This window comes from Electrona antarctica, assembly GCF_951216825.1.
Source record: "Electrona antarctica genome assembly, chromosome: 9".
In the NCBI taxonomy this organism is placed as follows: domain Eukaryota; kingdom Metazoa; phylum Chordata; class Actinopteri; order Myctophiformes; family Myctophidae; genus Electrona; species Electrona antarctica.
Genome location: NC_136790.1, coordinates 28,654,462 through 28,668,556, shown reverse-complemented (window position 1 = coordinate 28,668,556; position 14,095 = coordinate 28,654,462). Strand labels below are relative to the sequence as shown.

General features: G+C 38.8%; 1 protein-coding gene across 1 annotated transcript; it reads left to right on the top strand.

Moving 5' to 3' along the window:
* The first annotated feature begins 5,832 nt into the window (after nt 1-5,832).
* cxxc1b (CXXC finger protein 1b) lies at nt 5,833-13,105 on the top strand. Its single transcript, XM_079511008.1, has 14 exons — nt 5,833-6,017; nt 6,830-6,945; nt 7,034-7,134; nt 7,232-7,365; nt 7,587-7,742; nt 9,144-9,287; nt 9,707-9,814; nt 9,920-10,098; nt 10,243-10,450; nt 10,795-10,905; nt 11,792-11,841; nt 12,125-12,221; nt 12,350-12,502; nt 12,696-13,105. Exons 1-14 carry the CDS (start codon nt 6,015-6,017, stop codon nt 12,840-12,842), a joined length of 1,707 nt encoding a protein of 568 aa, XP_079367134.1. The 5' UTR covers nt 5,833-6,014; the 3' UTR covers nt 12,843-13,105.
* Nucleotides 13,106-14,095: the final 990 nt, after the last annotated feature.

Here is a 14,095-nt window from a genome sequence, read left to right as displayed (position 1 = left end):
CTCCCCCCACCCACAATCCCAAGGATAGTCGGAAAAACCGTCTGGAGAAAAAAAAAGGGGGGGGAAATGTATCTATATACACATATACACAAAAATACATGCATACACAATTACAAAAAAAGATCATAGCAGAGCAGATTTTGTTTCTGTTGTGGTTTGGCGCTGGCCGAGGCATAGGCACGGCACACTATGCAGTTTGTGTGTTGTGGTAGAATGTCATAAACGGGTCAACTCTAAACAATAGACTAAATGTTAACTTAACTCTGACTATTTCATTTGATTAATTGATTTAGCACAAATTGTCAAAACAATACAAAAAACTATACATTTTGTTTTTCATTTTGACTCTTAATTGTCCACAACATTATCAACAGTTTGTAGATTATTAGAAATTTTTGTAAAGCTCTGTTTTAATTTACATTTATAAAAGCTCATAGGCTATACAAGCATATTAGTCATTGAAACCTCTGATATCAGTCCTATAGTGTCCCTCAGTGAGGCTTTATATTATGCTGTATTATTTTCTCATTTCCATCCTGTCACAAAGCTGTATCACACATACTGTTCTCCTGAAGCTATAACTGGGATGGTTCATAGTTTGGGGTAGGCTATATAGCTTTAGATTATGTGCAGAATTAATAAAAATCACTATGTGGTCTATGGCGAAATGCCCCATATATTTTATCAATTGATAAAAAAAAGAAAAGAAAATTGATTAATTTAAAGCTACAATCCAAACATTTTATGTCTGTTGATTGTCTCAATGTCTCCGTGTCCTGGTCCTGACAAAGAAAGCTGTCTGAACAGGTAACAAAGTCCTGACTTCAAAGCCCCCCATGCAGTAATGCTTTTTATATTTCATTACCCAAGATAACTCTGTCATACAAATTGGTTAACTATTGTTTTATTCATTAAAATAGGTGCTGTATTGTAAGGCTTTAAGCAAATCATTCTTCATCCACTAAGTGTAACTTAAATTTTTTGTCATTTAAGTTTGCTGTTTGCTGTATCGACCTAACCAGACCCACAATGAGATCTTTACTGGGAAGCCTGTCAGCAAAGAGTAATCCTATTGGAAAATGCAGAGATGTTTATCTATATCTATTATTAATAACCACTTAGAAAACATTTAGAATGTGGATAAAGACCCACACAAAGAAATGCTGATCTAAATTATTTGAGGATGGAGATGCAGAGAACCTGTACACTTCCACCGATTGCCTTCTTGGCTGTGGATGCTGCACTACAGTCAATACTTTGTAGGGGGGGGGGGGGGGGGAGCAGATGAGTGGAAATAGTGGCCACTCCAACATGCTGATGCTCTGGTGAATATAGTTATGCAGATGTGAATGAATCTGAGCTAAAAGTCTTGCATTTTTGCTACATTATTATATTTTTTACAGCTATATGTGATATATGTTGCTGTTGAATTATGCAAGTATATGAACTGAAAATGGTAATGGATGGCGAACTACTAATACGAATAATGATGCTGATTATTGTTTAATTAAGTGCATAAAGCAAAAGTAAAATATATTCATATGGTACTGCTGTAGCTATACAGATTATTGCTTTAAAATAACCTCTCAACTGATTTGTTTAACCTCTTTGAGGTTTGCAGAAAAAACAAATATCTACAAGATGAAATTCTTAGAATATATAAAAATCTATATATTTTTTTACATAATGTCACTATAAGGAGCAGGATAAATTCACACGTGTTCATAACTCTACTTATGTTGTTCAATATATACTACAATTCTTAAGCAAATTTTACTTACAATTCACAACAGAGTGTATTAAAAGTGTCAGTTCAAAATATTATAAGCCAAAGAGTTCTCCTTCATTAATATATTTCCCACCTTGTAATTTAGAAGCGATCGTCCTACTGCATCAGTCTCTCCTTTGCTCCTTATATCTCTCTTCCTCATGGTGTGTGTGTGTGTGTGTGTGTGTGTGTGTGTGTGAGTGAGTGAGTGAGTGAGTGTGTGTGTGTGTGTGTGTGTGTGTGTGTGTGTGTGTGTGTGTGTGTGTGTGTGTGTGACTTTCATCATCATCCTCATCATTATTTTAATACTTTGGAAAAGACATTAGCTTTTTTTTCCCACAGCAACAGTGAAAATGTAAACAAGTCTTAGTGCTTTTGCTGGTTTTGTGTGCCAGTACAGTACAGTACAGTACAGTACAGTACAGTACAGTACAGTACAGTACAGTACAGTACAGTACAGTACAGTACAGTACAGTACAGTAGAGGGACCCCCACACGGTAACTGTCATTTCTCAACCGTTTCGGACGCGGGGCGGCTCGCCGGAATCGGGCCGGCTGTATTGATCTGGACCTTCCTTGGACTGTAGCCTACTATACCCATTTTGCAATCTGTTAATAGCCTACAATTTTAAATCAATCAATCAATCAATTTACAATTTAGGCATTTAGCAGACGCTCTTAATCCAGAGCGATTTACAGTAAACCAGAACTAAAAACATGGTAATACATCGTATACATAAAAAAGTCATCATGGTCCTGGGCCATGGCTACGCGGTCCAGGCACCTTGGCCGGTAGTCCGAGTCTGGCAGTGTGCCGCGGGTTTGACTCCCGATCCTGACGGCCTTTACTGCATGTCACTCCCCCATCTCTAAGCTAAGAACCTAACAGTGGAATATCTATATAATGAAACTATGCATATATACTATATAGTGCTATGTCTACATGAAATGCTATCTAAGTTACATAAGTTTAGCCTTTGCATACATAAGCCTGTAAGGTCGTTGGGGCTAGGGCAAGTGCTACGGGCTAAGATGGAGTCTGAAGAGGTTGGTTTTCAGACTACGGTGGAAGATTGGGAGTGAGTCTGCAGTTCTGATTGCAATGGGAAGTGCATTCCATAGTTTTGGAGCCAGAAGGGAGAATAGTTTGGGAGCGTTGTCCCGACGTTTTTAATGAAGGTACTTCCAGCTTCCCATGCGTTGGCTGATCTGATCTGAGGAGTGTTTGTAGGGTTCGATCAGACTTGCAAGATATGGGGGTGCCATACCTTTGGTTACTTTGAATGCCAGCATCAGAGTTTGCGGGCCAATGGAGGGAGCGGAGAAGGGGGGAGACATGTGAGAATTTTGGCTGGTTGAAGACCAAGCGAGCTGCGGCATTTTGGATCAATTGGAGAGGCGCATGCCGGTAGGCCAGTAATGAAGGAGTTACAATTGTCAAGTTTTGACATGACTGATTCATGACTGATAATTTATGGATGGCAACTTTGCAATGACTGAAAAGATAATGTTTCAGCATAAAACAGCTTTGGCTACATCATTTCTTAACATTGACTCCATACGGTTTCTCAATTTTGGTTTGAAAGAACCACTTTACAATGGTTTACTACTTCATCAGTGGAACAAAAAACAACCAAACTTGTTTTTCTGTCGTAAACTAGGCTATAAAACACAAAGCGACCCTTTTCCCTTTTCACCTCAGGACAACAACCTGTGTGGAGCATAGATGGAGTATGGGGGAGGGTCATAGATGCAAGGGGGTGTGTGAACCCGTGTGGAACTAGCTAGGAAGCTTATTCAAAATAAAAGCTTACTGGTGATGGTTAAAAGTGAATTATCCTCCTTCTAATGTTGAAATAAATAACAGATTTGAAGTTTAACGTAAACATTGGTTATTTATTTCGATACAGTGTGAATTGGCTTCATGTGTTGTGAACACTAAATAAAGAATTCAATCAAATAAATGACTTAAACCCTTAACTTACTTAAGTTGGCCATGGACCATGTACAGGTGGAACAGAAAATAATCTTCTTTGGGTCAAAGTCCTAGGTTTTAAATGCTTATTTATGCATATATTCAGAAATGTATACAACCTACATTTGTGGAATACTACTACTAGGCCTATACTGCTGCTGCAACTATACTACTAAATTACTTGTATATAATAATAATAATAATAATAATAATAATAATAATAATAATAATAATAATAATAATAATAATAATAATAATAATAATAATAATAATAATCTATCTATAAATGCACCACGTCTCTGCCTCCGAGAACTCCATATATAGGAATAAAGGGACAATAAAAGGGACACAGACAGATGCGTGGAGGGTATAGGCCTACTCTGACACAGGTACAACAGGTATTGCATAGTCGTGTGGGGCATAGACCAACTTCCATCGTTATCGACTCAGTGCTCTACAGCTGGGCACCTGTCTAGTAATATAATAATAATAATAATAATAATAATAATAATAATAATAATAATATAATAATAATAATAATAATAATAATAATAATAATAATAATAATAGCAACTAGGCTACATATTTCATTATTATATATTCCAAGCAAGATCTACACTGCCCTTAAATACATATTTTTCATTATATCTGTATTTTTTTTTTAAAACAACCAAACAAACAAACTATAATAACAATCTTATTACATTATTATCTACGTATCTTATTTTGAAGTCTGCTGCCGGACATCTGAATTTAAGCGGCGGAGACTAGAGAGAAAACAGTTCCTAATGGTGAAAACGGATTATTTACATCTTCCATCTTTCGTTTGCATGGTGTAATTCAACAAATACAATGAAACTTCAATAACATCAGTTTTGTATTTTAATACAAGATGCTTTGCTTTTATTCGGTTTCATCCAGAAGAAAAGATAACTCAAAAGTTCCTAACAAACTATTTTAACGTTTTTCATTTGGTGATTGAAAAGAAAAAGGTAAAAAAAAGAAAGAAAAAAGAAGAATGTAGAAAAATGTATGTCTTAATTAGATTGAAATAGCTTTGAGCCTTGGACACAGTCTTCATTGTTGAAGGTATTGGCCTGCATACACGGACTCTTTTTCTTCGGTTTGCATGCTCCTTAAATAATTGTTATATTTCTAATTCATGCGTCGTCCTTTTTCTTCCATTATGAATATTGTCCCCAGGTCACTCTGATCGATCAGCACCACTGTATGATAATGCATTCTGCTGAGGGATGGGAAGAGTGCTCTGCGCTCGGAGAGGGCTGGAAACGCAAAGAAGTTGTCCGACGCTCAGGTTCTAGTGTTGGGCAGAAGGATGTGTATTACCTCAGGTAAAAATAACTAATGTCTCAGTGGCCACTTGATCTTACTTGATTTCACGTCGTGGGGGGGGGGGGGGGGGGGGGGTGTGTGTGTGTGTGTGTGTGTGTGTGTGTGTGTGTGTGTGTGTGTGTGTGTGTGTGTGTGTGTGCGTGTGTGTGTTTGTGTGTGTGTGTGTGTGTGTGTGTGTGATTGTACACTTCCTTCATATTTTAATTTTGACAATAATCACAATCAAATGCATAACAGAACATAGAAATATGCCATTGCCATTCTAATTGTTTTTCTCTTCTTACAGTCCAAATGGTGACAGATTGAGGAGTCGTATAGAATTGGCATCAATCCTGGAGGGCCATGATTTGTCAATGTTTGAGTATAAATCAGGAAGTTTTCTCAGCAGTGATGAAGTGTCAAGCAGAGTGAAGGTAGCCTACTGAGATGTTTGGCCACTTGACTATATTTAAACTGTTGCAGTCCCAATGGACTATGGATGAAAGTATTTTTGACTAAAGCTTGAAGGTATTTACTGTGATTTGTTTTCATATATATATATATATATATATATATATATATATATATATATATATATATATATATATATATATATATATATATATATATATATATATGTATTGAAAACAAATCACAGTAATCCAGTAATCCAGTAGTGGGCGGTAATTAGTCGACATAGGAAGTCAACTGGCATAACAGTCAATGAAGAAGAATACTGGCCAATAGTGCAAAAGATAACTTGTTCCTGACTTTTGTTCATCCGGTGGTGTTTACCGAGAGAGACAGAGACCCTCTAAGCTTACCTTACCCACCCGGCATCTGACAAAAAGCATAGATATTTATTGACTGGCTGACTCGGCCATTAATTCATTGAGATATTTATTTGCTATTTGTTCCAAGGACCAAGTCGATCTCAAAATGGTAATAAACAAAAGCATTCCTTCGCCACACAACGTTACCGTTTGAAATGCTAAACCAATGGGGCTAACGCTAAATTAGCCATGGTACAGGTTTTAATGACAGGAGTTATGTAATAATAATAATAATGCAACACCATTCATGAAAAGCAGTCGCGTCGTTAGCTATACTTCTGGTATGAAAATGTACAGTAACTGTTAGTTAGGTCTTTAGCTAATGATAATATTGCATGACGTGTAAGCTAACTTTAGCAGCTAACGCGGTGTGTAAACAAAGTAACAACCAGCTGCAGGGCGGGCCTTCAACTGTAGCTAACGGAGCTAAATGACAGATACGAAATCATACCATACATAATAGTAACAAGTCACTATCGATTTTTACTATTTATTTTGCTGTCTCGTTTCCCCAAAACACAACACTAACACCAAAGTGTGGTTAAACTCTTAATCGACCCGTCCGATACTAATACAAACGCTGTATAGTGTATTATTTATAGTGTATTATTTTCCTTTGTGGTTAACCCCCCCCCCCCACCAAAATACTAAATACTAAAAAGGTAAACAAGGTCCAGAGACTCCAGAAAGGGGCTAGGGAATCCATGATAGGTGTAACTTCTGAGTTGAGTTGACCTACAAAATAACCCGTGCAGTGATGTGAAGAACTTAGTATCAACATCATAATAACATGTTCACTTGCTTGGATTTGAGCCATTCAATATGCTAATATATTGTGTTAAACAGGATTTGGCCAAGGATGTGATGATGATCGCACTGAACAAAATGATGTTTATTTGATGCATACTTTGTGCTTTTCAGGACAGTGAAATGTCTGACATGGACCCTATGCCCGGGCCTGAGGGCAGCAGCATAGAGGGGGAAAATGCACCACTTTATTGTATCTGCCAGAAACCGGATATCAACTGCTTCATGATGTAAGTATATTCTACTGATTTTGTTGTCATAATTATTAATTTTGTGCAGATGCTGTGATACTCACACATTTGTATCTCTTGTTGAAAGTGGCTGTGATAATTGCAACGAATGGTTCCACGGGCACTGCATCAACGTCACTGAGAAAATGGCCAAGGCGATCAGGGAGTGGTACTGCATGCGATGTAGAGGTGACTACTTTTCACTTATCTTAAAATTATATTTCTGAATGTTATGCTTTGAACATTTTCATCATTCAAATAATTACTTGTTTTCCCATTAACCTAGGTAAGAACTCTTCACTGGAGATAAAGTATCGCTCAAAGAAAACCCGTGACAAGGACCCTGATTCGGATCGATATGAAAAATACAGCAATCCAAGTACTCCTGAATATAAGGGTGAGAGACGACGCGGATCAAAAGTAAGTGTATTTTCAATAAAATTAACCTGCCAACTGCTTCAACTATTTAACTCATATGAATTGCTTCATGCAATGTAAAAACTTACATGGAGATCATAGATATTAGATAGATAGATCTTTCTAATAGATATTGAATTTACCCCTTTTAAAAGTAATTGAGGCTTTTCTGCAAAATAAATGGTTGATATACCTTTGTGACTAAATTCCTTTTGACTCTTAAGGTAAAGCGCTCTGTCCGCATGTGTGGGGAATGTGAGCCCTGCAGAAGGACTGAAGACTGTACCAATTGTGACTTCTGCAAGGACATGAAGAAGTTTGGTGGCCCAAACAAAATAAGACAGAAGTGTCGGTTCAGACAGTGTGAGGTTCGAGCCAGGGTAAGGTTCTTCCTGACACGAAGACATCATCTCTATTTCTTCCTTTATGTAGAAGAATTTTAGGCTTTAAAGATGGGGACATTTTTTCCACTATACATTTGACATAGCCAATTCCAACCCTTTTGGAATTAAGAGTTACGTGTTTAAAGGTGATATAGACAAGTTTCCAGTGTTTGTACCCAAAGTGCGTGAGTATTTCCAAACAAATGCAAATCTAGCTCCACCCCCCTCCCCCCTTCATTCTATTGGCTGAGCCAGGTCACTTCAGGCTATGGGATTGTTGTTGCTGCTGGGAGGGACGCTACGGATATTGCGCTCGTATTGGTAAATATGACATTAAAAAATTATGAATTTCTATCGATATCTTAGTTACAACAATGACATTGAGTTGACATGTTTTTTTAAGGGTAACTGTAGCATAATCGCAATATCACATGACTGACACGACGAGTCCCTCAAATGAGGAAGTAGCGGAGGAGGAGACTCACTGGCTCTCAATTCAATTCTCTTTTATTTGTAATCGTGCATATAAAACATATTGCCCCTCAAATGCCCCAGCCACTACAGCATCGTTCATGTGAACTGCTCTGTCCACGGTTATTCATTGCAATGAAGAAAAATCGCTATGATGATCCGCGACGGCTAGCCTGTCACCGCTGGCGAACACGGGTTGAATGCACGCTTCAAGCCGGCCGGCAGGCAGTCGCCGCGGTGGTCGTGGCTGGTGAAATGATACTATTACTCACTTCCACTTCCACCATTTCAACAAATAAGCACATACAACCCACTCCACATGAACGATATTGATGTAGGCCTAACCAGGAGATTTTATTGGGGTCCGAGTCGTTCTGTGACTAAGGATCCTCCGAGTTCTGAGGGGTGCTTGCTGCTGGTGTTGTTTCACACCACCCAACCATGCACTATACATAGCGATTCTCATAATTTCAATAGGCTTACATATTAAATCATAAACATACTATTTCACATGAACAATGTTAGTGAAACTAAGATATGGGGATAATATTATACATTTTAATTGAAATCGCATCGCGTTTGCATTATAATACTGCTGGGTTGAACACACCGTCACAGCCTCGCGCTGCAATTGGCTAAAAGTTTAAATCCCCTCCGACGTCCCGACTAGTAAACTGTAGTGGATATAAACAGTGCATTCAGCCACAGGGGGGCAAAGGGGGAGTGTGCTGTTGCAGGAGAACACCTCAGCATCATAATATAGGGAAAGATAGAGGGGGAAAAGGTAAAAAAAAATACATTTATATATATTTTAAATTTTGGCTGAAAACTTTTCTATATCACCTTTAACCTGTAGAGTACCACTTTATTGATTTCTGCAGTTCCCTTTAAAGGTGTGTGACCTGTTGCTTCTTGATTTTGGTTCAGAAAATGCTGCGTGTGAAAGACGAGGAGAATGCTTTGCAAGAGAGGCGGGACAATTACCATAGACGTCGGCACTATTCGGACGACTACGACAGTGAGGCAGAGCTCTACCAGCAGTACAAGGCAGGGGAATATGATGACAATACGGTAGGAGAAGCAATAAAGCAGTGTATTTTCAAGGATCTCCATAACTCTCAGAGTTACAGACCTGTCCAGGTACATTTGGAACCCCCCCAAGAAACCCTGATGGTCCCTGTACCCCACTTTGAGAACCACTGCAATAAAGCAAAACAAATCATAGTAGACCCTCTTATTTTCCAGGTCATTCTGTTGAGTATAAGCTTGTTTTCCAGTTTCAATTTAGTCTGCTTATTTATTTGTTTTGGTCACTTCCAATTGCACTTGTTTACCCTGATCCAGATCCGTCTCACCTGATTTGATATTATTGGTATCTTCCTGACCTGAACATTTATTTTCTGTTTACTAAAGAGCTGTTTCTGAACAACACCTTTTTAATAAACTATTTTACTTGTATGAGTTGTCCTGACTGAAATCTTTTCATGCAGCCCTGGCTCAGCGATGAGGACGATGAGCCTCCTTTCAGTCCTGTCATGCGTAAGAAAGCCGTGAAGGTGAAGCATGTCAAAAGACGAGAAAAGAAGTTTGACAAGAAGGTAAGAAAATGTCTTTTCACATGTGGAAATTATTTCGTTTGCACCAGAAAAATGTGTATAGAAAAATGGAAGGCAACTTTCTTTTTTTTTTTACTCGTCCATCAGAAGGAGTCACGACGCCACAAACAGAAGCAAAAACACAAGGACAAAGTTAGGCACAGTGACAAGGTGGAGGGACGTGATAGTGGTGGGCTACGCCAGTGCCTGGGGCCCAGCTGTGTGGCGGCAGCACGTCCCAACTCTAAATACTGCTCTGAAGACTGTGGCATGAAGTTAGCTGCCAAGTAAGAATGGGCTGGAAATCTCTGCCTGTCGCTCACTCTCTTACACATTATGTATGTAGATTATGTATTAATCGTAATTGTATGACATCAAGTAACATTTCATGATTGTGACAGCCCTTTGTGTGTACTGTATGTTTCCTTCAGTCGGATCTATGAGATACTCCCTCAGCGTATCCAACAGTGGCAGCAGAGCCCCTGCATTGCCGAGGAGCACGGTAAGAAGCAGCTGGAGCGAATCCGTCGAGATCAGCAGAACGCTCGCCTACGCCTCACTGAGATGGAGCGACGCTTTCATGAGCTGGAGGGCATCATCACCAAAGCCAAGCAGCAGGTGGCGCAACAGGACGAGGAGGTGAGATATAGCTTGTTGGAGTGAGTTGAGAAGTTGACCTTTTTTTTAATGATATAAATTACACCCGTTAATAACTCAGCAAGTTTTCTTAAGCTGTTGCATGCTTTTCTTTTCTGTTTTACTGGACATTTTTAAATGTGGAGATCATAATCTTGTTGAACAAAGCATAAAGCATGTGAATATCATAAACCTTTATTTGCAACACTCAAGCCCATGATTGAAGTAATTTTCAGGTTATCCTCAAAAAAGACATAATTATCACTAGAACAGTCACTCTGAACAGTATGTGCTTTAATGAATGCAGCCTTTTCACATCATTACTTTACCTTTGTGTTGATTTGTAGGCGAATGAAGGGGATAGTGAGGACACAGACCTGTCGATTTTCTGTGTGTCGTGTAGTCATCCCATCAACCCAAAGGTGGCATTGAGACATATGGAGCGGTGTTATGCAAAGGTAATCTATGTTTTGAATTATGTACAGAAGGAAATTGGAGATAATACATGATGTGCTTGTACACTAGAGATGCATGGATCACAGTTATATGTGGCATGGGCTGATTTGAGTCATAAATAACATAAATAACAGAGGCCAGTGCAATAATACATAATGAGGAAAATATTTATTTGTGTGTCTTCTTCCCATTCTATTGAGCCGTGAGTGCGAGCCACATTAATATGATCGGGTCGGCGACCCATCCACAAGTGATTTTATTTTTGGCCTTAAGGGTCCATTTGGGTCCATTTGTACTCTTGAGTTACAGAAAGCTGCCTATTGTGCAAAAATTGTCATTTGCATTTAATTTAATCTCATAGTACTGATTAATTAGTTATGTCTGTCCCGGTGCGGGCAGATATGTACAGTATCTCGTAAAATTAATTGACACTAATTATGCTAAGGAATCAAGGATACACGTCTTTTCTCTCTCTTTTTCCGTTCACTTCCTTGTTTACGGCCTAAAGTTTCTCTTTACTCTAATTCTATGGCGCTCTCCATGGTTTTGACCAAAATGCTGATGTTCTGTACTAATTTCTGACTTCAGCAAGCATGTCGTTTGGAATATAAACGCTTCTAGAGAGACTTTTTGTGACGGTGTGATGTATTAACCCAAGATTATGCCTTCCGGTTTTGGGGGGTAATGGAAGGCGGGGCTTTTCAGAGTAAAATCTGCCAGATCTGCTTTGCACTCTAGCGCCTTTATTATGAAAAATTGCGGGAGTATGATTTGTACAGATTCAGGTGATGTCAGAGCCCATCCATGCGTACACTCACAAATGCAAGCTTGTATCTTATTAAATATTCTTACATTCATCATAAAGACTCTGTTGTTTTTCATCAACAGTATGAGAGTCAGACCTCTTTTGGTTCCATGTATCCAACAAAGATTGAAGGGTAAGTGTGTGTGTGTGTGTGTGTGTGTGTGTGTGTGTGTGTGTGTGTGTGTGTGTGTGTGTGTGTGTGTGTGTGTGTGTGTGTGTGTGTGTGTGTGTGTGTGTGTGTGTGTGTGTGTGTGTGTGTGTGTGTGTGTGTGTGTGTGTGTGTGTGTGTGTGTGTGTGTGTGTGTGTGTGTGTGTGTGTGTGTGTGTGTGTGTGTGTGTGTGTGTGTGTGTGTGTGTGTGTCACTCAGAGTGAGTGAGTGAGACGAAGATGTTGACTATGTTGTTTTTGTATCCAGAGCAACCAGACTCTTCTGTGACGTGTACAACCCCCAGAGCAAGACTTATTGCAAAAGGCTCCAGGTTTTGTGTCCAGAGCATTCCAAGGACCAAAAGGTCTGTATGGTTTAATAAGCAGAGCAATCAATTGCAACCAATTATAAGACCTATGATTCTGTGCAAAATGTCATCTGCTGCGACTGTTTTAAATGAAGTACTTTTTACCGTTTTCATTTGGTGGTTAGACCCCATTAGATGAGGTGTGTGGCTGTCCTCTGGTCCGGAATGTTTTTGAGCTGACAGGAGACTACTGCAGGGTCCCCAAACGGAAATGCAACAAGCATTACAACTGGGAGAAGCTGAGGAGAGCTGAGGTGGACCTGGAAAGAGTTAGGGTGGTAAGTCAAAACCACCATATCTATGAGAGAGTTAGCAATTATCTCCGCTAGGCCGGAATGGCAGGGTGGAAGTCAAATTGTCACCCCTGTTTGTGCGTCTGTTATTTTTGTGCTTATCTAAAATGTCTTTTGTTTGACTTTAAGTCTTCATGAATAGACACAACTGATCTATCCTTTCATGTCTCTCTCACAGTGGTACAAACTGGACGAGCTCTTTGAGCAAGAACGTAACGTCAGGACGGCTATGACCAACAGGGCTGGTCTGCTCGCTCTCATGTTGCATCAAACTATTCAGCATGACCCCGTGACGACTGATCTCCGATGCAGCAAGGATAGATAGCCTGCATCTGTTACCCATGCTGTGCATAATATAATACTGTACATAATGTGTGAGACTTTGAGCAATAAGAGATTTAACCATAGATTTTACCCCTTTACACCATTTTAAATACACTTTGGTAAATGAATTATTTTGGATTACTCTGTGCTGTACTGAATGCTAAATGGATATATTTTTCTCACTTGCGGTAGATTATGAATGATTGAGTAAGAAATACTTTTTTTCTTATGATTGCCCATAATAAATACTAAACAAACTGCAAACTTTGGGTTACTCCAGATCCTTCCTGTGTGGAAAAATAAGGTACGTTTCTACTATCATGGATACATAAAAGTAATTAGTAGGCCTAGCTGTTGCATCACATTTTTCTATATAATGCCTTTTTGGCAAAATGTCTCCCAACTGCAATGAGGTTACTACATTTATTTTGGACTTGAAATTCTGTATTGTTTTCACATATTGGATTTTAAACTACTGAGCACCATTGGACTTTAAAGGTCTAAATATTTGCGCACCGCTGCACCATATGGACCATCTTGTGACAGCTTGAGATATTAAAATTCGGAATGAGGGAAATCCATAATGCATCCGTAATGGCACCTAGGGAAGTAAAATGTGCTCTGAATGAGCTCTTTGAGCAGGTGTGTAGGTCAGGTCTTGAAGCAAAAACTGCACCACAGGAGGACTTTGGATGAATCCAGTAAGTCAATAGCCAACTCGAGACGGGCTAGGATCAAACAGGATCAGTAATTGGCAGGTGGTATGTGTGGGAACTATGAGCTTTGGATATAGCCTAAGTAAAATAGCTGTAAAAACAGTTAAGTTTTGTTTTGTTTTAGTGCAACATCACCCCAAGAGATTTCTATACACTTCACAACAAAGCATGGAGTTTACATAATTGCAAAAGATAAACCAAGCAAAAAGGAAAACAATTAACTCCCTACTGATTTTGGTGATATGCACACAACACAACTTTGTTCAGTTTTTATTAAATAATTTGAATGATGGTGAAGCTAATTTTCATTCATCTGAGATTTCAATTGAATTCTAAATACATTTTATTTTTTCACCATACATTTTTAAATGTATACCCTATAACATTTTGGAACCAATCCTATTGGATAAATCCTAATAGGATAATATTTCCAAGATTTTGGAACATCCTACAGCATAACAAGGATAATTATTAGGGGGGTGGAATCTATTTGAATCCTATAGGAATAGGATCCAGGCAAACTAGCCGCAATTTGCAA

Bases quoted from the DNA above. Each gene is read 5' to 3' on its own strand.
- cxxc1b (XM_079511008.1), top strand. The intron at 7,135-7,231 runs GTGACTACTTTT...CCATTAACCTAG, and splicing joins GTACTGCATGCGATGTAGAG to GTAAGAACTCTTCACTGGAG. The intron at 9,815-9,919 runs GTAAGAAAATGT...CTCGTCCATCAG, and splicing joins AAAAGAAGTTTGACAAGAAG to AAGGAGTCACGACGCCACAA.